This window comes from Ornithodoros turicata, chromosome 3 (assembly GCF_037126465.1).
Source record: "Ornithodoros turicata isolate Travis chromosome 3, ASM3712646v1, whole genome shotgun sequence".
Classification (NCBI taxonomy): Eukaryota; Metazoa; Arthropoda; class Arachnida; order Ixodida; family Argasidae; genus Ornithodoros; species Ornithodoros turicata.
Window position 1 is genome coordinate 28,431,615 of NC_088203.1, and position 21,276 is coordinate 28,452,890.

Consider the following 21,276-nt stretch of genomic DNA (forward strand, 5'->3'; position numbering starts at 1 on the left):
GAGGTGTTGCATTAAAACTTGCGGCAACAAACCGACTGCTACGTCGTGTGTTGTTTATTTGCGCTTCCCGAGAGATGAAAAGCGCATCGCCGTAAGAGGGAAGCAGCGCTCCGAAAGTCTGGAATGCAGGGGAATGATTCAACACAGAGTCGGCTGACACGTGATGCCGAGGCGGCCAGTAAACGGCGTGCGGCAAAGCACACTACCGCTCCTGCCGACGGCCAAAATACGCGTGGCGCTGCATAATGCTATTCGTTACCCGCCTAAACGTACTGCCGAACCGAACCGCTATAGGCACACTGGCCGAAGTCGAACGCAGACGTCGGCGCGCAGAAACCCAGTGTATGCGCCGAGCGGCACAGGAGACGTTCAATTTCAGACAGGGGAATGTGGTGTGGATGGGCGTGCATGTGTGATGGGTATGTGTGCCAACCACACCCAACGGCACAACGATACGATAGACTCTGAATGTGTTCACGAGATGTGCGTGTGCTGCATGGACTACGTCTCCCACTATACAGTATTCACAAACCCACTCTCTGGGTCGCCAGAATTTAAAACGATAACGCTTCTGAAAACACGATAAATAAATCACCCGATTCCTTTGAAGTCGTTGTTGAGCTTCGATTTTAGAGCTTCCTTTATCGTATGGTTTGGATAGTGCTGCCGACCTGCTAAAACTCCCGAAAGTTCGCTTCTTCCGCTTCCGCCTCTGGAGTGCTTGTCCTTCGTAATGATATCGCATTTCATGCGCGTTTGGCCCTGCACCGACCGTGCACCAAAAAGTACAGTAATTTTTTTTCTGAGAATTTTTTTTTTCACGTTACGTGAAACAACATATTTTTGCAGATAAGCGCGCAATACATTGGCATTCGGAGGGACACCCACAGCCACATGAGGTCTCCTTCGTTGTGGACGAGGTGGAACACTAGTCATAACAGGAGAAATTGGAAATGGCCTGGCGGCCAAGAGTTGACATTCTTCAACGGGAGAAGCCGCTTCTGCAGGGGAGGGTTGTTCCGGAAACTCGAATGGATACGGGAGGATTGTGCCCACATCACTAAGGGTTCCCGTTCCAGAGGTGAAAAGACTAAAACTTGGTTGTCAACTCCAAGCGCTGTTTGCGAATTTCGTCTACCTCTGCTCTATGGGTGTCCGAAAAGGATAAGGATATCGTATGGCAAATTTCTGGTTCGCGCGATAGGTGCAGCGGATGCCTAGATATTCAGAGGCTTTTGTGGTCTTCTGAACGGATAGTGCAGAAGGGAGGGCGCAAAGGCTACCACACCACTGTGAATTATCAGGTGTGCGCGACTAGCTCGGCGAAAACACCTGCAAAGCTGGACAACAAGGTACTGTCTAGAGCATCTGTGCGCCAGCGGACGAATTATGGTAGAAATAATAAAATCAGTTGTGCTTTTGCACGCCGTTGAGACGGGGGACGTTGTGTTTTCGTTTTTCCATAAGAAATACCATGTGCGGGCCATGAAACGCTTCAGGAAATAGAAGCGTCTACGTGTTCATCCGCTTTTTGGAAACCTCGATGGGGACAAACACTGCGCCGACATTTACAAACATTGCGCCGACATGAGAGACTAACAATGTGAAATATGCCGCATGAACACGGGCTTAGAGGATGCTTTTACAGCACCATACTCTGGATTACTGATGAGGGCCGCATACTTCGTGGGACGCTCTTTCAACTGTCAATCTTCTCTGCTGAAGAGCAATGGACCAGTACTGACCATGTGAACGTCCATCGCCGGATCATTCCTTTTCCTTCCAAATATGTAACCACATTAAGTGTTAAATAGTGTAGTGTGTAGTGTATTGTATAAGTGTTAAATAGTGTATATAGTCCGCTACAGAAATGGATTTGCGCAACATACCGGCACCAGAGGCCTCATTTGGCTATACACGCCATACTTGGGTAAACATAAACAAGCCCCCGCCAAAACTGCCGGTGTCACGAATACTTCCGGTCCTTCCACGACTAAGGACACTCGAAACTAGCCGCCATGCACAATTATATCTTTCGTTTTCCTGATTTGTTAAAAACGCGATGCGTACGCCTTTTCGTGGCGATTTGACATGCCACAAAAAGGCGTATACAACCCTCTCTCCTGAAATCAGGAGCGATAACTGTATCGATCGGCACAATGGTTGGCGCAGAGCGTGTTTGCCGTGAAACCGGATGTCGTTTTGGCACCAAACCGGAAACGATGAAAACGGAATGCATGGGTGTACGAAGCACAAATGGTTTAACCACGGGACAAATATGGTTTCAAACGGCCATGGTGGTGCGAGAAATGAAAGGAAGCAGCATTAGGCCCCATATAGAAACAGCAGAGAGACCCTAAAACTATACGGTGCTGTGTACATTTGTGTTGATTACACGTAGTCCCGTTCTAACTGCAAAACTCACATAAGGAGCAGTTCCCACGCTGTAGGTTGCCGTGCACTTGGGTATGTTCCTTTGGGCTACGTCACTCCACTTACATGTGAAGCACTGCGGCATCCGTATGAAGCGCCCTCGTGGGCTGAATGAAAGCATAGGTAGCGTGCTTGACGGCAATAAGACGCTACCCTTGAATTCCAGCGCATCCACCTGCGTTGAGAAAGAACGCTTCCGTGTAATCTTTCGGTATGATATCTGAGGATTTGCAGACATCGAGACTATGAGGATACGAGTAGGTACCGTACTGCCCCGTCTAATCGAGCCACCAGTGGGGAACTGCCTTGGGCTCAATTTCAGTTCTTACAGGGCTAACATACTGGGTGAACCAAAAATGTAACCGAAGTAGGTACAGCTGTGGTTCTACTCTTGCACATCATGTAGCCATCCGAATCTTTTTTTCATCCTACTCTTTTCTTCTTCCTTTTTTTTTTTTGCACTTTCAGGCAATCTATGCATAGGTCGCCTTGGACGGTTCAATCCGTATTACTCTACTCTAGCTGGCATTCTGGTACGAGATGTACAGCCCAGTTTCACTTCAACTGGTTTGGTAATATCGGCCACATATGCTTCGACATAGAATTGTATTCAAAAAATGGCACAAGCAATTTTTCGTTTAGCTGCCGTACTAATGCCTAAGTCTGCTGCGTCCCAGTAGAAATGAACGGGAGCTCTGCTGTCCGTTCTCAGGGTTAAACATCAGAACTTAGCTGTGACACTCTCTTCACACTTGAGACATCACAGCGTATTAGTGTAAGGCAGATGTCTTTTTCATTGGAGCGTTAATAGTGAGTTTTAGTAAACCAGTTTGCAACATCCTTCTACACACAATGGGGCCGTCTCAATTCCGTACGTCAGAGGGCTTTCTGACCGCACGCGGCGCGCTCTACTACCATTGGGGATAAAGACTTCTTTCAAACCCTACATGAAACTTCGGCACATCATCTCTATGCCCAAAGATTCCGCACCACCGGGTAGCCAAAGCGGTGTCATCTATAGGCTTAGTTGTCTGGACTGTGACGCCACGTACGTGGGCGAGACACGCAGGAAACGCGATACGCGGAATAAAAAACACAGACGAGACGTGGAAAGCGCGACCAACGGAACTAGGTCAAACACTGAGCTCGTGGACCACTGCTGGACAACGGCACACGTGTTCGGTTACAAAGGCGTGGTCACCCTGGCACGTGAACAACGAGAATCGTCCTCAAATCCTGCGAAAGGGGGCCAACACCATGCAGTGCCAACCGAGGCCCACTTCCTGGACTCTACTCCAGCCACGGCAAAGCCCTAAATAGCAGGACTGGTTTGGTTGCCCCTCATTCTCGTAACCTAACTTTGCACTGATGATGTATCCTGCATAGGAGACGAAACGTCTAACTAAATTGATATTTTTTGTTGCGTGACAGTTTCGTATTCTTCAGTTTTGACAGGCGGCTTTTGGAACGTCTTTGCTTACTCTACGTGATACGATAATTCGAAACGATATCACGGTACACTTAAAAATGAACTTCACCGCATAGCACGCTCCTAGCCAACCATAATCTCGAATGATATCGTTATCTGCCACTGTTGACGTTTTACTACACTGTGGAAGCAGACGGTACGGTTAATTAATGTCATAGTGTTCCCACATAGCAAATTCCGAACCGCGAACCCTGAAGCCACGCTGTTGAGGAGTCCGCGCCTCCATCTTGCTTCTCGCGTTGACGCCCTATAGTCTTCTTCTCGCGGAACCCCGCAACTCGCATGACCTCTTCGATATGCTATAGTCAGACGCCGTGCGCTATTACTCGAGGAGATTCGTACCCACGATACGCAAGCAGATAACGTCGCGAATGCGCCATCAGACCAACGACGTACCGGGTATCATATCGGAGATGCAAAAACGGTCTACTAAAACCCTTTATTGTCGCAGGACGTACCATAGATGGCTGGTCATCGATCTCGCTACCGTTCCAGAACGACATCCCAGGGAGCTTGCAGATAGGCGGCGTGCAGGCTGGTTGGATGCAATCCGGTGGCGCCATGTATGTGCTTCTAAACAATACCGCGTACGGATTCAGTTTTCTGTGTGGAGAAAGGTTCAAAGATTGCACATGTCCTTATGTCATTTCGTTGATGTCGTAAGAAAAGATGTCTGGGAGATGATTTACTTTCACCTTCTCCTAATAAACTCAGCTTACCTGACGAGCCGAAGAACGTGGTCCCTCAAAATCTGACCACACGTCTTTACAGCAGAACGTAATGGGGAAACACCTATCATTATAGCGTCGAGGGTATCTTGGCCTGCTTGGGGGGAGGGCGATCCTGGTATGCCGTGCAAGGTCTAAACAGATAGAAATATTGTTGGTTTTCAATATCGATATAATGTGCGGGAGTCAGAACACGATACGATATTGCGATAGGTTACAGTGCATGTGGGTGGACAAGGTAATGATGGCATATACACGATTAGCCAGAGATAGGCAGTGAGTACTTCTTAACCGGTGTAAAAACTGCTTATTGAAGTTGTGGGTTGTTAGCTACTGAATAATTGCAGCGATAGCTGAAACTATTTTACAGCGATAGCTGTATGAGGGAACCTGTTTGTCAAGGACGGTGTTGGTCCTGACTTCCGACTTAGCGCTCCATTGGTTGGCGCAGCAGCAAATCGGAGAGCACATGAAAAGACGTCAGGAGCCACGCTGTGTCGTTGACTAAAGTTGCGTCCTTGTAAAACAAAAAGAAAAAAGATGGCAGCCGTGCGGGGTACAAGTACAGGTATCACACGCTATGTGGCGGCCACGAAGAGTATGTACGGCGTCTGCAGATAGGAGTGGAGAGCACAGGCCGCTGTAGAACGCGACCGGTGTTCACCCTTTCTTTGTTTCAAACAAACCGACGCCACTGGTGATTGGCTGCCCCACGCGCGCTTCCGGTTGTTCGTTTTCGACCGCCTCTCCGTGAAGTGCTTACGGCTTTGTGTTCGGTTCATCCGGGTTGTGGCTTGTAGCTATCCGGTTCAAAACCTACAAAGTGCATGACAGCTACAACTTGTTTATAAGTGGAAATGTAAGGCACATTTGTACCTTCAAAGCGGGAACTGGTGGCTATGGTGTTACCTTATTGGCGAGTACAGTAGAAGCTAGTCAAACACGGTCCAAGCTTTACTATTTCTGGACCTCGGTGCAGAACGATGGAACAATTCCCAACGCGCATTGCGCCTGCATGGCAGGGTAAGTGTTGCATGGGAAACATTTGAGTCTCTCGGTGTGCATGTACTAGAGCACTGCACGGGCCGAATTTTCAGGCCCGTGCCCGGCCCAGGCTCGGCTACTACGGCCCGCACCCGGCCTGGGTCCGACGTCTTCTATAGATTTCCAGCCTGGGCCCGACTGTTTCTATGCTCAGGCCCGGTCCCAGCCCGCCGCTGCTCTATGTGCTCTTGAGGCCCGGAGGCGTATTTAATAAAGAGCACAGCATATCGCAGGATATGCTGCTGTTGGATACTACTATTGTTGCTTTTGGATGTGCTGTTGGTGGTAGGTGGTGCTGTTTGTGGGGGTGCTGTTGGTGGTTGCTAATTGGTGGAAAATGAGGAGGTACACTCGCTGCCGGCACTTTGAAGTCCTCAACTCCCCTCTCCCACTTTCCTTTTTTTTGGCTATAGTCGTGACGATGCCCACTTGAGTGCGGCCAAGAACGGCAAGCTACCTCGACAACCCCGGCACTTTCTCTGCCGGCAAGCCGCTCTGTCTCTCTGGTGCTTGCTTCCTTGGGAAGCAAGCACTTTTACTTTTACTCTTTGCTTTTTACTTTACTTTTACTCCTTTTGGGGACTAAATGCATTGCCACAAAAACAGTCCTTTTCGGGAATAAATGCACGGGAGTAAATGAATGTCACAGTGTGGAGACTGCATTTCAAGCTCTGTTCTATAACAGGCCCAGCTACATAACTCGTGTGCATGAATGAAAATACTTTGAAGCAAACCGTGATATATCGAGTGATATAAAATCTTGCGACAGACATAGGGCACAATTTGCGACGAAAGAAGCGCTAACTGTTTCTTACATTGTGTGGGTGGAAAATTGCTAAGTTGGCTGAGTTATACAGCTTACGCCATCAAACTGACCAAGAGCACATATTTACGTAGTCTATTGCATTCAAAATATCATTTGTGACGTTCAGTGACAATTTGCAGTCCTAGGGAGTAAATGTCGGGATCGGGGGACTAAAATCGGGAGTAAATGCAATCTAGGGGACTAGAAGTTTTAATTACTCCCCATTTTACTCCTTTTTTTTTCTTATAGTGTAAGTGCACTACATAACATATAAATATAGATTAAACACCACGTACAAAATTGGTTTTTGTGCTGTTCTACACGTCCTTTCCTTTTTTATCAGTAGCTTTACTTTTTACTTTAATTAGCCAAAATAAAAGCACTAAGTCTGGGCACCGACCTTCCTGCAGGCAGCCCTCATTCCACAGATAGCCACAACCAGGAAAGAGAAAACGAGAGACGACACCTTGATCACTGGCTGTACAAGAACTATGTGCTGATGGCCAGCTAAATGAATTTCTACAGGCAACCAAGGTAATGCAATCGAGCTCAAATTACAAAAACAGCGCAGTGACAGCTATGCTTTTCTGATGTTTCATAACTTAACTTGCTCCAAACACGGTCTTGTTTACAAGCCTTATTAGCAGTGAGGACACAAATTCATCCCCGGAAGCTGCTGAACAGCAAGTGCAGTGCCCTGAAGATACGATTGTTGAGATATGTCGCACAGAGACAGTGGAAAGAACCAAGAAAGTGCCAATAAGGTGTGCATGAGCACAGAGGAATGCTGCATGAGAGAAGCGCAGAGCACAAACGACTCACGTCATGAACGAAGCACATGAATCAAACATATATTCACAAATAGAATGAAAAAGAAAAAACAAAAAAGTCATCGTTATGAACACAATGTGGTGTAACGTGTGCAAACAGAGTATGTTCTGCTGTAAGTGGCATTCGTAGGTTGCATAGTGCAGCACATACTACACTCTTAGAAAACAGGGTGGAGCACAGTGTTGTCAATCGGGATATCCCAAATCCCAAAATCCGGGATCCCGGCCAATTTTCGACGTCCCGAAGTCCCGGAAATTCCGGAGATTTCGTGAGAGCAAATATGACAGGAACATAAAACACCTCTAGGCCATCAGGCACGGACTCACTCCTTCGTAAGGAAATTGAACTTTTTATGACTGGAGGTGGCACAGGACCGCTGCCTATACACGTGCGTACAGATATTTGCTGACTGTCGTTTCTGCTAGCGCAGTAGCTGAACGGACCTTCAGTTGGGCAGCAAGTATTTACACAAAAGTTCCCTCCGAACTCGGGAACACCACCCTCGACGCTCTGTGCTTTCTCAGGTCGTGCGTTATTCATTGTGCAATGTGATAAGCACGCAGCGACGGTGTTGTAAACCGTTTGAGGTTTCGTTTCTTTTCATTTGTTTTTTTTTTTTCGTTGCTGTCTTTATTTAAGTGGAATGTTACACCGTTTGAGGAAATTATAAAGTAATATTTCCTGTTACTCCAAGTGTAGCGGGACTCGCCTTCTTTTCACATGTAACAGTGAAATGAATGAATAAATCATAGCATAAAAAACACCAACAAAAACAAAATAAAAGGTAAGAATTTTGCAGTCACTATTTTACCAATGTGGTTACACTGCGAATTTTCGAGTGCTTTCCTTCAGGAAGATGTAGAATTGAGAAAGCGCACATGAACTGCGCACAACACGCCGATATAGAATCTTGAGGTTAATGGACTTGGAAGTAGAGTCCTGCACGGCCCGCGGGACCCGCACGTTGTTCGGTGTGGCAGGTCTAGATTTTCGGTGTCGTGTGGGTAGCCGGTCGGGTGCGGACGTCATTGTTGACGGCGGAGCTGGCAGAGGGTAGTGTGTGGTCGACGTATTATAACCAAAACGCTATTAGAAACAACATCCAAGTTGATTAATTTCTTACGCGTCTGTACTGCAGTCGCTCGAAATATGACGTACAACGTCGCTGACAAGGGCTGAACAAACGATCACACCGTTAGGATGCAACAGCGCCTGTGTGTCCTCCTTTGTCCGCTTTTCTCAGACTCCACGGAAACGTCTCTGAGAATGCTGCCCGGTGAAGGGAAGGTGTCGGATAGCTCAGCTGGCGTAACATCACGGCATTCATATCGGCGAAGTTCCTCTGTATTCACAGTTCTTGTGTATTTCCTTTCGTAAGGTTTGTGGAGATTCACCACTGCAATGTTCGTAAACGTTCGACCGCCCTGCGTTCTCGGGGAATTAAAGGCCAGTTCTCATATATAGCAACTCGCCACACAGCGCTAGGTGCGCTATAAAACAGTGCTAGGTTTCCTCCTCTGCACTCTAAAATCTGTACCTCTTAAGAAACCCTTTTATAATGTACATTTTTGCAAAAACATACCCTTTATTTTATGCGGTACGAAATCGCCTAAGAGGTGCAGCCCTTTTAAGGTACTGCCGTTTAACAGGTACCCCCGTATAAAAGGTACAGCCGTCTAACAGGTAGAGCCATTTTAGAGGTACAGCCGTCTAACAGGTACGCCCGTCTAAGAGGTACGCCCGTCTAAGAGGTACGCCCGTCTAAGAGGTACGCCCGTCTAAGAGGTACGCCCGTCTAAGAGGTACGCCCGTCTAAGAGGTACGCCCGTCTAAGAGGTACGCCCGTCTAAGAGGTACGCCCGTCTAAGAGGTACGCTCGTCTAAGAGGTACGCTCGTCTAAGAGGTACGCCCGTCTAAGAGGTACTGCCGTCTAAGAGGTACTGTCGTCTAAGAGGTACTGTCGTCTAAGAGGTACTGTCGTCTAAGAGGTAATGTCGTCTAACAGGTACGCCCATCTAAAAGGTACATTCCTCTAAGAGGTACTGTCGTCTAACAGGTACGCCCGTCTAAGGGGTACAGTTGTCCAAGAAGTATACAGTCCACACACAACGGAGAGGAACATGCTCGTGGTGACATAATCCGTACGTGACGTATCGCACGCACAGCAGAATGCACGACGCGCATCATGTATTGTGCGTTTACGCTTTGGTATCAGTAGTGGTAATACACACTCGCCGAAGTGTGCATCTGTAACATACGCGAAGGTGACCAAGCACATGGGGGACAAAGACAAAAGGCGATCCAAATACTGAACCGCTCTTTATTTGACCTTCAGCGATTTCAGCAGCTCCTAAAGCCGTGGCTTTCTGTACGGCTTCAAGAATTCGTTGTCACCCACAACATATATTTGCAGGAGGCCTAACAACTGGCCAAAAGCAGCTGGGTATGTCACGTTTTTTACGTAGTAAACTGTCAAGCAGCAGAGCAGCGCAAACTCAAGCATGCCGGACGGTTCCAGCTGCACAGCCTCTCCGTCACTACACCAAACAAGGCTCTCCTGCTCGAAAGAGTTTCGGTCACGGAGAGACTACCTCTTCGGGAACGATCTGGAGAGGAACGCTGCAATTAGTTTGTGTTTGTGCCTTCCAAAAGGATTGTCTCAAACAAAGGAAGCAGTCCACATACCGTTGATATCAGGTCATACTTCGAATTTTTTTGGACGTAAGAATACGTCCACATCGACGAACGTCGGCGATTCTTTTTCCTTCATGGTTGAAAAAGCTGCCAGGATGTTGGTCATCTCCACAATTGCTTGATCAAAGCTTTTGCGGAATCTGACGTCGAATTCCAGCATCAGCTCGGAAACAAATGAAGTTTAGGTATTAGAGATAAAACTGCACTGTCGGCTTGAGCAGTAACAGCACAGCAAAACCGATCACTTCGCTTGATTAATTTCGATCGTATGAATAATTAGTGTTGACAAACTACATTACTGACATGACAAACTACATCACGCCGTTAAGTGAAGACGTCATTCTGACCCATAGGTGTTTTCCCGACTGGCTACTCTTGGTGCCTGACTTTCCATCAAAACAATGTATCAAGGCGATCAGATTTCGCTCCAGTATAGAATTATAATTTTATTCCTTACCCGGAGGAGCAGGATCCGAAAGAATCCATTGCAGGTGGCCATGCCATGGGGTAGTAGTGTTCGTTAATTGACTGACGGCAGGTACATTGGCGCGCAGACTTGTCTTAACCAGCGGAGCGCGTATCATCGGGCGCTGATAGGCAGCTGGAAGGAGGTTGGGATGATCCACTATCCCCTTGAAGGGAGGGTCGGTACGCACAGCGGATGAGTTCGCCTTTCGACATCTCCGTTGTGCGTACCGATCCTTCATTCAACGGGATAGTGGATCACCCAATCTCGTTTCCAGCTGTCTATCAGCGCCCGATGACACGCGCTCCGCTGGTTAAGGCAAGTGTACGCGCCACTGTATCTACATCGAATCCATATTTCAGCGCTACAACTGTGACGATAACCTTCAGCAGTAGTCAAGCCTGAACTAGTACACTGACGTGGAACGCTTTTAGGTTCTTACAACCCTCAATACAATCGCATACGTCCTCTGGCAAGCTACCGTTCACTACGCTCACCCTACACATGCATGTTTTGGGAAACGGCATGCACGTGGTTGTAGCGAAAATGAACAACGTTAAAGAGCAACTTACCATGAGCAGGTACACCTTCCCGGCCTTTCCACGTCCCTTAACCGCTCACTTAACGGTGCGAAGACGGCGGCTTCCTGATCACAAATAACCTTCACTCGCGGACGCGGCTGTACTTATAACGCATGTTTCTTGCGTAGGTATCAAAGGTTCGATTCGCTAGATATCAGGCAAGATAAACAAAAAACCAGGATAAACTGACCCGCCTGACCTCATGAAACTGCTGGAAGGTGTGGCTTATCTGTTCCGGAATGTTCTTTTTCTCTTAGTTTTCATGTTGGCCAAAAGAAAACCTGCCTCCTTCACGAACACACCCAATCAGCAATAAAGATCACACATACAGAACGGCATATTCCTTGCTCACTGTCTAGCCTGTGTTCGTAATATACTTCAAACAAACGCAGACAATTTAAACAAAAGTACCACAGTTAAAGCTCTCTAGCTGACGACGTAGACAGGAAACGTTTAATCATCTGCCGTGAATGAAACAATCACAGCTGTAAATCAACAGCTAATCTTTATCTCCGAGTCCGTGCGATGTACATGCATTATCTGACTGCATCGAACCCTTTGGGGCGTTACTTGAACGCAAGGAGTGCTAAAAGCTGCGGAAAGCACAATACGATTTTGCGCACGAGGTACTGCTTGATACGGTACAAGTCACGGTATCTCATAAACTGACCGTGTACCCCATAAATATGCTTGTACCTCATACATATACAAAGCGAAATCATTTGTCTAGCCCAGTACCTCTTAAAGCAACGGCGGAAAAACACTGATGTACCTGATATTTACCAGGTACAGCTCGATATAAGATACGTTATAAGGTACCGATTTTAGAGTGTGCGAACCGCTACAAAACAGCGGTTGTCGAAGTAGAGCCATCCTCAACTTTTCTAGCGCTATTTTGAGGGCTAAGTCTCCGTTAACCAATCGGGAGCTTCTTTCAGCGGTGACATCGCGGAAGCTGGGGTTTCCTTTGTGCAGTAACGGAGATATCGTCACTGCCAGCGGAAGCTCGCGCACTGTTGACACCGATGGCTGCGCGGGCGTTGTTCTCCTACCCGGGTTTGGACGCAGACATCGAGTTGGTAGCAAAGACTTGCAACACTTGTACACAAGCGACGTCTATGCCACCGGCGCAACCACCAGCTAGTTGGCCAGCTCCCAATGAGCCTTGGAGTTGCGTTCACGTTGACTTTGCCGGGCCAATAGAGGGACACATGCTACTGATAGCCGTGGACTAGCGCACAGCAAGTGGATAGAGGTTATCCCCATGAATATTACGTCAAGCGCCCGGACGATTGAGGAACTGCGGACGCTGTTCAGTCTATGGGGTATACCGCTAACACTGGCCTCCGACAACGGACCGCAGTTCGTGAGTGAAGCTTTCCAGGAATTCATGAGCCGTAACGGTGTAGCCCACCTACGATGGGCGCCCTACCACCCACATTCAAATGGGTTGGCCCAGCGGGCTGTGCATACTATTAAAACCGGACTGAAGAGCAATGTGATGCATCCCAAAGCGGCATTGGGGCAGTGCTGTCACAGCGGATCGACGGAATCGACCGTCCGATTGGATTTCGTTCCCGTACGCTACCCGAAGCAGAGCGTAATCACTCGCAACTCGAACAGGAGGCCCTTGCCCTAGTTTACGGCGTCACGAAATTTCGCCAGTACCTGCTTGGACATAAATTTAGACTGGTAATAGACCACAAACCGCTGGTTGGACTCTTTCACCCGACTAAACCTGTCCAGTTACGGCAGCAGCGCGTATCCAGCGGTGGGCTTTGCCCTAGTGAAAATGTATCTAAGAGGCCTCTCAGGTCTAATATGTTATGGGACTGAGAGGACCTCTCAGGCTGAGAGGTCCTCTCAGGCCTGTGGACCTCTCAGGCTGACCTCTCAGGTTGAGAGGACCTCTCAGGCTGAGAGGTCCTCTCAGGCTGGTGGACCTCTCAGGCTGACCTCTCAGGTTGAGGGGACCTCTCAGATTGACAGGACCTCTCAGAAGCTAATGCCCAGATCTGACATCGGAACATCAATGTTCAATTTCGCCGTCTACGCTGCACCTGTCGTCGGAGTGGTATAATCATACAGTGCTATGATACACCAGACATAGATACAGACAAGTACATGTCACAAAACTCCACATATATTGAGTTCCTTCGATTGTACAGATACACTCAAGGCATGCACACTGCTATCTGATTATGTAACAGTTATTTCAAATGTCTTACAGAATTGTGAATATCTAATATTTGTTGAAGGATCGCTCGCAAGAAACTACACGAAACGGTAAATTGCACCAACAGAAACTAGATTTAGCACTTACATGTCTACGAAAGCGTACGAGTCATCATCAACACGTACTGTCGTATTCCACAAAGCGTGAACTCATGGGACACATATTCACAATGTCCGTACAGCGGCGATGAAAAATATTCTTGAGGAACTCTGCTTCTCGGTGACCAAGTTCATCTGTTTTACGTATACTTCGGGACTTGCGATGCACCGTCTAGTTTCCCTTGCTTGCGTAAGCCACCAACTAACTGGAGAGATTAGTTTTTCACCACCTTGTGTTCTCACCACCTGTCACTTCGTACGCGATTCATCTGTAAGAAATACAACTTCAAAATGTCAGTGTAAGTCAGTGTGTAGGCATCGAAATATATAACACACCGTTTGGCACCCAGCGCCGTTGGTAACGTTACGTGGTTGGTAATCTTCCTATCGGCGCTCATAATGCGTGTCTGCGAACAGTAGTAAAAGCCTAAAGTGAAGAGGTATGGCTGTCAATCACAAAAGCATATTTGGGACATCGTCTACATACCTCAAAAACAGTTACAATCCCGAAGACAAAACGCAATCCGCGGCCGACGTCCTCACACTTCAACGTTTCAAAACAGACTGACTCAACCGCTGGCGACTGGCCGAAACGCTTCCACTTACGTGCAGTGCAATAATGCACGGATTGCAAGAACAATAGCTTCAAGGGGGGAAGGCAATACAAGGTTATCACGGCACGTGTTCCTTGAAGGAATAATGCACAAACAACGTGAAATCTTGCTATCTATTTTCCAAAGCGGACGAGGTAGCATGTTCCGCGGCGCGGAAAACACGTAGCAACTTGCTCTGGGAGGTGTTGCACGACGCACTGTCGCAAAGCTGTCTGAGAGGTCCCCCCAAACCTCTCAGGGCTACATGAATGTCTTCCAGATTTTCTCTAAGAGGTCCTCTCAGACCCCTCGGTGCTGCCTGAAAGGTCCTACCAGACCTTTCAAGATTTCTTGAAAGGACCTCTCAGACCCTTCTGAAGTGCTAAAGGGTCCTACCAGACCTTTCAAGATTTCTTAAAAGGTCCTCTCAGACCTCTTAGGACTGCTTGAGAGGTCCTCTCAGACCCCTCAGAAATTCGTAGAAGGTCCTCTCAGACCTCTTAGGACTGCTTGAGAGGTCCTCTCAGACCTCTCAGAATTTCTTAAAAGGTCCTCTCAGACCTCTTAAAAAATCCTGAGAGGCCTCTCAGATACATTTTCACTAGGGTGTTGTTGGGCGCGTACTCATATGACGTGGAGTACAAGCCTGGACACAAAAATATTCCAGCGGACGCTTTGAGCCGGTTGGCCCAGCCATCTACTTCGACTGAGGACGACCAGACACGCTCAATCAACCATGTTGCGGAGTACGTTCTGCTCAACGAGCATCTGGATAGCGGCCTTGTGTCAGCCAAGCACTTGGCTGAAATGACTGGGAGCGACTCATTGCTAACTCGAGTACAGCTCTGGATCCAGGGTGGTTGGCCAAAATTTCTGCGTAAGGAAGACAAGGATCTTCGTCCATATTTTAACCGGAAGAACTCACTGTTAGCCACGGACTTCTGTACTGGGGTCACCGAGTCGTTGTGCCGCGTGCTGTGCGGAAAATAATGCTGCTACTCTCGCATGAGACGCATCAGGGAATATCAGCAATGAAATCCCTGGCGCGGGCGTTGTTCTGGTACCCGGGTTTGGACGCAGACATATAGTGTTGGTAGCAAAGACTTGCAAAACTTGTGCACAAGCGGCAGCTATGCCACCGGCGCAACCACCAGCTAGTTGGCCAGCTACCAATCAGCCTTGGAGTCGCGTTCACGTTGACTTTGCGGGGCCAATAGAGGGCCACATGCTACTGATAGCCCTGGACTCGCACAGCAAGTGGATAGAAGTTATCCCCATGAATATTACGTCAAGCGCTCGGACGATTGAGAAACTGCGGACGCTGTTCAGTCGATGGAGTATACCGCGAACACTGGTCTCCGACAACGGACCGCAGTTCGTGAGTGAAGCTTTCCAGGAATTCATGAGCCGTAACGCTGTTGTCCACTTACGGTCGGCGCCCTACAACCCACAGCCAAATGGGTTGCGTACTATTAAAACCGGACTGAAGAAGAATGTGAAGGGACCATTGTCAACGCGACTAGCAAGAATCCTGCATAGCTATCGCCGAACACCCCTCAAGTGCGGCAAGACACCGGCTATGTTGCTGTTGGGAAGGGAAGTTCGTTCCCGTTTGGACAATCTGGTGCCCTGCCCTAGGGAACATCCCTTAATAGACTGTCAGCCGAGTAAGTCGAAGTTTCACCTCGGTCAACCCGTTTGGAAGTAGCACTATGGGCAAGGAGACACCAGGAAACCTGGGGTGATAAGTCCTGCTCCTTCACAGCCAAGGGAATGTAGTGACTCTACTCCGCCTCCGACGAGTGGTGACACGTTGCGACGCTCAACCAGCAACAGGCGTCCAGCGCATCGTTACCAACCAGAGTAGGGGGGAGGAATGCAGTAACGGAGATATCGTCACTGCCAGGGGAAGCTCGCGCACTGTTTGCACCGATGGCTGCGCGTGCCTTTTGTTTCTTGTTTTTCTCTGGGATTGATTCTTTGCGATTAAACACACGAGTCCGACTCGCACTTGACTGTTCGTCTCCGGAGTTCCTTCACTTGGCTTCCGACCACTCGAAGCAGCGAGCGAAGCAGTTGTGCAGTATGCCGTTGTGCAAGACTTTTTGGCCCAGGGAACTTGCTCTGAAGGTAGTTCCACTGAAATGTCAGTGTATGGTTTTTGCTAACTTTCACGCGCTGAGATCGGAAGACGTCCGGCATCGCGATGAGGGAAAGCCGGGGGCCGGGGAGTCGTGACGCGGTCGTCTATATTTTTTGTGGGTCGCAGGGCGGCGAAGTTTGGGACCCACTGCTGCATACGATAAATCAAACAAAACAGCTGCGAAAAACACTTCTTCCAGCCTGCGGCTTACGGTGTCCTTCCGAGTCAAAAATAGCAGACGGCGTTTCTCCAAACCAGCCAGCCGGCTATACCGTAGTGACGTCAGAATGACGCAAGCGCCTGAGGGGCTCGTTTGGAGCATTGCTACCGTTGCGAACGAGCGCGATTTTTAAACTCAAATTCTGCGATATTTATGCATCCGTTGAATGGATCACTTCGCGGGGTACATTTTCATAGGCAGGTTAACAGATTGGTTTAGAAAAATGGCAATGTTTGAGGTGCTTTCTTGTCTCCTTTAAAAGCGCACAAGGGGACCACACACGTACCTTGCGCATCTAACAACAAACGTTTACTCGTGGTAGAAACTGCTTGAAACATCGAAAGAAATTTCCTCCTTGTCAATAAGGCCAATAGAAGGCTTCATGACACAACCTGCCCTGCCCCCTGATAGCGTTTCACGCTACTGGTATGTGCCGTGTCTGCTTAGTACTCTACGGATTATCAACAAGCCAAGCTCGACGTTTTAGTCACCTCTCTTCTGCGTTATCCTAAAGGTATTCTGTAACGAGGGGCAGCTGTAAATGCGTTCCACTACGGGACCTACATGATGTCTGGAAATTTTCCTTCAGTTTTTCGTGTGGTGCCTGAAAGGGACCGTGTTCAATCACAGTTTAATTCTAAGTTTAATCGCAGAAAGTCGGCCACTCAGCCATCAGTAGCCATGTGGGCCTAGGCTCGCAAAATCCCTAGTCTGGCGCTCGCACCGGATCATGCGACCTCTAGCACCCGAACGTGACTGCCAGGAAATTAGCTGTTTAAGACCCCGTTACACCAACGCTGGTTAACTTTGAACCAAGATCAAGAGTTGGTAAAACTTGAATGCTCGTATTCACCAGTCCCACTTAGCCACTGGTTTAGGGACGTCTGGTTTAAGTTGATCACGTGAGTACTTCGTCCGCCAATCACGAACAACCACCCCGCTGGTCTAACCCGGCTACCGTGAGGCCCATGGCTGCCTCCATGGAGTTTGTGTGCACAACGCGTAGGCCTAATCTACGCTTCGCAAGAAATTTTTCGGCGAAATACAGGTAAGTTTTGACTTGTAAAGCTACTAGAAGTGTTTGTAAGGCGAATGTTGTTGCACTCCAATCAATATTTGCGCTCAACGTCTCACTTCGTTCGCCGTTCACACGACGTAAACCCGGCGACCTAGCGATGGTCTAACTCCCATGTATTTGCATAGGACTGATTTAAACTAGGGGTGGGGGTAGTTTAAAGCCGGTCTACCGCGGAGCTGCTGTGAATGAGCCTTTCGAGAAACAACCCAAAAATAGTTTTTGCTGGACGCTGTTTTTCAAGTTTTCAATAGTTTTCAAGTCGAAATTGCGCAAATTAAGCAAAAAGAACGTTGTGAGGAACAGGTGAGCGAAGTAAGTGAAGTAATAAACCCGCCAGTGAGTTAAAAGTTAACGATCGGTATGAAGTGAAATTTTGAAATCCGCTCTCCTAATTTAGGACCAACATCGTCAAAGTTAGTGATGTCAACATTGGCAGCTAGACACAAGTCACTTTCCGATCCAAAGCTGACAGGAGGTCGTGCACAAACAGCTGTTACCCCCAGCAACAAAAACGAAGCTCATTGTGCGTGGTACTTTTAATACAGCCCCTTGCGCCTCTGTTATACATCACTAACAATAGTTCGTACTGTGCTGCCGTTACTGGTTCTGATTGATACATTTAACGACTTGCTGCACACTACAGTGATCGCCGGTACTTGTGAACGAGCTTTGTGTTCCTAGGTTACTGTTAAGTGTTTCCTGTTCAAAATGCATCCATCATGTTTGTCTTCTAAACTAAACGGAGGTCACAAGAGGGAGGGGAGGTTCCATGAAGCAGTTATACTTCCATGTGCCTTACAGCTATACAGCGGAGTATGGTACATGTTACCCAGCATGTAAAGGCACAAATATCAAGCACGTAGCTCGCCTTTGAAATGCTATGAGTGACATTCCAAAATAGTAGCATTGAGAGGGTATCTGGAGTTATATGTTGGATGTCCCAGTGCATGAACAAGGTACAATATTTCAGATCTGACTCTGGAAAGGGCACCATATGGAGGAAGCTCTAGATCCCCTTGGAAGCTTGATTTGTTTGCCCAGAAAGATGCAAGCCCCATAGGAAAGCACTATTGTGTTCTGTCATTATGAAAGCACTAATGTTTTTTTGGAAATCACTATGAGCATGTTTCTTGGCACAATTTTGTGCTGGTGAGATCTGGCTATGCTTATCGGCTTCAATGCAGGGTGCTGCTGTATATGTCGACTGGGAGAAATTTTGACAAAAAAGTGTGTCTTTAGGATATCAGACTTGGTTATTCGATAAAAGTACAGGTAGAAATATCCTGCACAAGGAAATATTGTGAGCAGTGTTTTGTGTCGACGAATTTGTATGGACAAATGAGAGCCTTCACGGGGTCATATAAACACAACACTAGAGTGTCAAGCAGCCCATGTAGTCATGATGTCGATACCACTGTCAGGTGTGTGCAGATGCTGCGTGCAAAATTGTGAGCAGGTTTCACCTTCACGGTTCAGGAGAAAATCCACAGACAAGTGAAGGTCTCAAAATTTTATAAGGACGCACATGTAAGTACATGTGTAGCTAAAATGTGTGCTCTACCGCTTCCAGCACACCACACCAGAAGGGGAGGGCAAATATGCCAACAACCACCATTTCTGCAATGATGATGTACCGTAATATTAGAAAATATTCAAGGTGACAGCTACTTGCTTTTATGCTCACATTTATCATCTGCTAACAGTAGATGTGGCTTTGTAGACTGCCACCGCAAGAGACAAAACACAAGTGACGTGGCTGCAGACTTTATCAAAGCAACATATTTCTGGGATGCGATTACTGCCAATACAAGCCCATGACAATGATTCACACAGTGTTCCCCTTCATTGTGTAAGCAGCACTGTGTATGCCCAACACTTTGTTTCTTTTCTTCCAAATTATTTGTTATGGGCACAGCTGTGCCTGTACCTCATGCTTTTGAGTTGTTTCTTTGCATTAAATCAATAAAACTAGTTATGCAGTTCCACAAGGATTATTATTATTAAGGATATCAACTATTAGTTGTGAAGTACAGATGTTTGTCCCATGCCACATGCTATGGAAAAAAGAAATATTTACTACATTGTGCATGGAGACACAACTCCAATGCATTGATAGTGCAACAGAGCGAAATTCTATTGGGCAGTTTAGCATGAAAAGCAGAACCACTAGCTGACACTCTTACTGCACAGGAAGTACCAACAATGAACAGTTGAAATTATTGCTGTACATTGGACATGAAGAATGACTGAATATCGGAAATGCTATCGGTTACACATAACGAACAAATAGAGATCATGAAAAAGGGAACTGTGATGGAAGGACATGTAGGGTGTGTCTGAGCCAATGCAAAGAGAACCAGTAACACAATTACCAGTACCGTGAAATATGTGTAGATCACAGGGACCTGTTGTTATTGGTAATGCTGTTTTTCCACCTTGTACTGCGGAGCACAAGTACATTGATCTGTCTGAAACGCAGCTATGCTGAGGACAGTCACCACGTGGCAGATTGACATTTGTATCATCTATGCTAAATCATGGGTATCATTATGATGTGACTGCAGATGTATGACAGATCATGTGATCTGAAAACACAGGCATGCTAATTTTTTGCAAGATTCCCTGGCAAATCTCACTTGCTATGCATTGTTGACAGCTGTCATGACACTGATGTCATGACATGGTGGTGACACAGATGTCAACGACACTCCAGCTTTACACTGGTGTGATCTGTGCACTTGTTGTGTAGTCTCATATGCTGTACGGCGCAAATCTTAAGAATAGAAAAACACGCCCCTGTGTAATCAGGTCACAAGATTTATTCTATACATCTGCATTCACATCCACATTGCAACCATGCCTCTATTTATCATGAATGCCCAAATGCCTGTAATTTCGTTCTGTTGTGTCTGTCTTCAATGTGTTCTAAATAGCTTAGTTCGAGCAATAAGTATAGAGTAGTAGAAATTGTAGTAATACTGCATGAACCAAACCAATGGCCACTTCTAATATACACTTCGCTTCACTGTACTTTCAATTATGTTGCAACTTCGTTCTCCTTACACCAGTACAGGTACGTGCTAAGTGACCACGGTTCTTCCATTTTGACATGTCCCGTATATTACCTGATAGGAACAGGTACTCCCATTGCGTACTAGCTCACCTCTGCCTTGACTCACACTCCACCCCTAAATGCACAGCAGTGAATGAAGGATGAACACAATATGGGCATACTACCGTCACAAAATTCTGATGTAATTAAGGGTGTTGTTATCAGCATCATTACAAATGATTCTAGTGTGTATGAATCTGTCACTCGAAAGCCCACAGGAAAGAGTGCCTAGATGCTGTTACAATGCAAGACACTACGGCACTCGTTTACATTTCGAAAGATTGAAGCTTCCTTCCTTCACATCATCACCAGATGCATGAAAAACATGTAATTGTAGGAGTAGAAACAATTGCTTCAGGAATATTGTGGTTGTGTATGCAGAATTTTTCTTTTCTTCTAAAGAGGAGTTTCGCACTACCTCTACCTCTGTTTCTTTTGTAACCCTGCCCCCTCCCACATTTTTTTGTAATGCACCCTTATGGGTACATAAAGTTCAATAAAGTGCATTGAAATAACTATATGCCCTTCATGTGTGCCAACATAGACGTGTTTGCCCCAAATCTGTGAAACTGTTGTTCGTGTTGGGTGCTATTAACTTGCAAACCATCCCCCCTCCCCATACGTCACCTATTAATTTCCAGAATACACCAGCTGAAGACATCGCATGTTCATCACTGGCTATTGAAGTTAAGTGGTCAGCCATGCAAAAACATCTGTTATTTTT

General features: G+C 47.1%; 1 protein-coding gene across 6 annotated transcripts in view; it reads right to left on the reverse strand.

Annotated features, from left to right (window-relative positions):
* Positions 1-21,276, reverse strand: part of LOC135388340 (uncharacterized) — a 74,141-nt gene that overhangs the window by 25,869 nt on the left and 26,996 nt on the right. For all 6 annotated transcript variants that reach the window (XM_064617840.1, XM_064617839.1, XM_064617837.1 and 3 more), the window contains 3 exons: positions 4,642-4,784; positions 4,381-4,525; positions 2,426-2,608 (listed from right to left, as the gene is read on the reverse strand). In XM_064617840.1, coding sequence (XP_064473910.1) covers positions 2,426-2,608; positions 4,381-4,525; positions 4,642-4,784 — 471 coding nt within the window. The remainder of the gene's footprint in view (positions 1-2,425; positions 2,609-4,380; positions 4,526-4,641; positions 4,785-21,276) is intronic.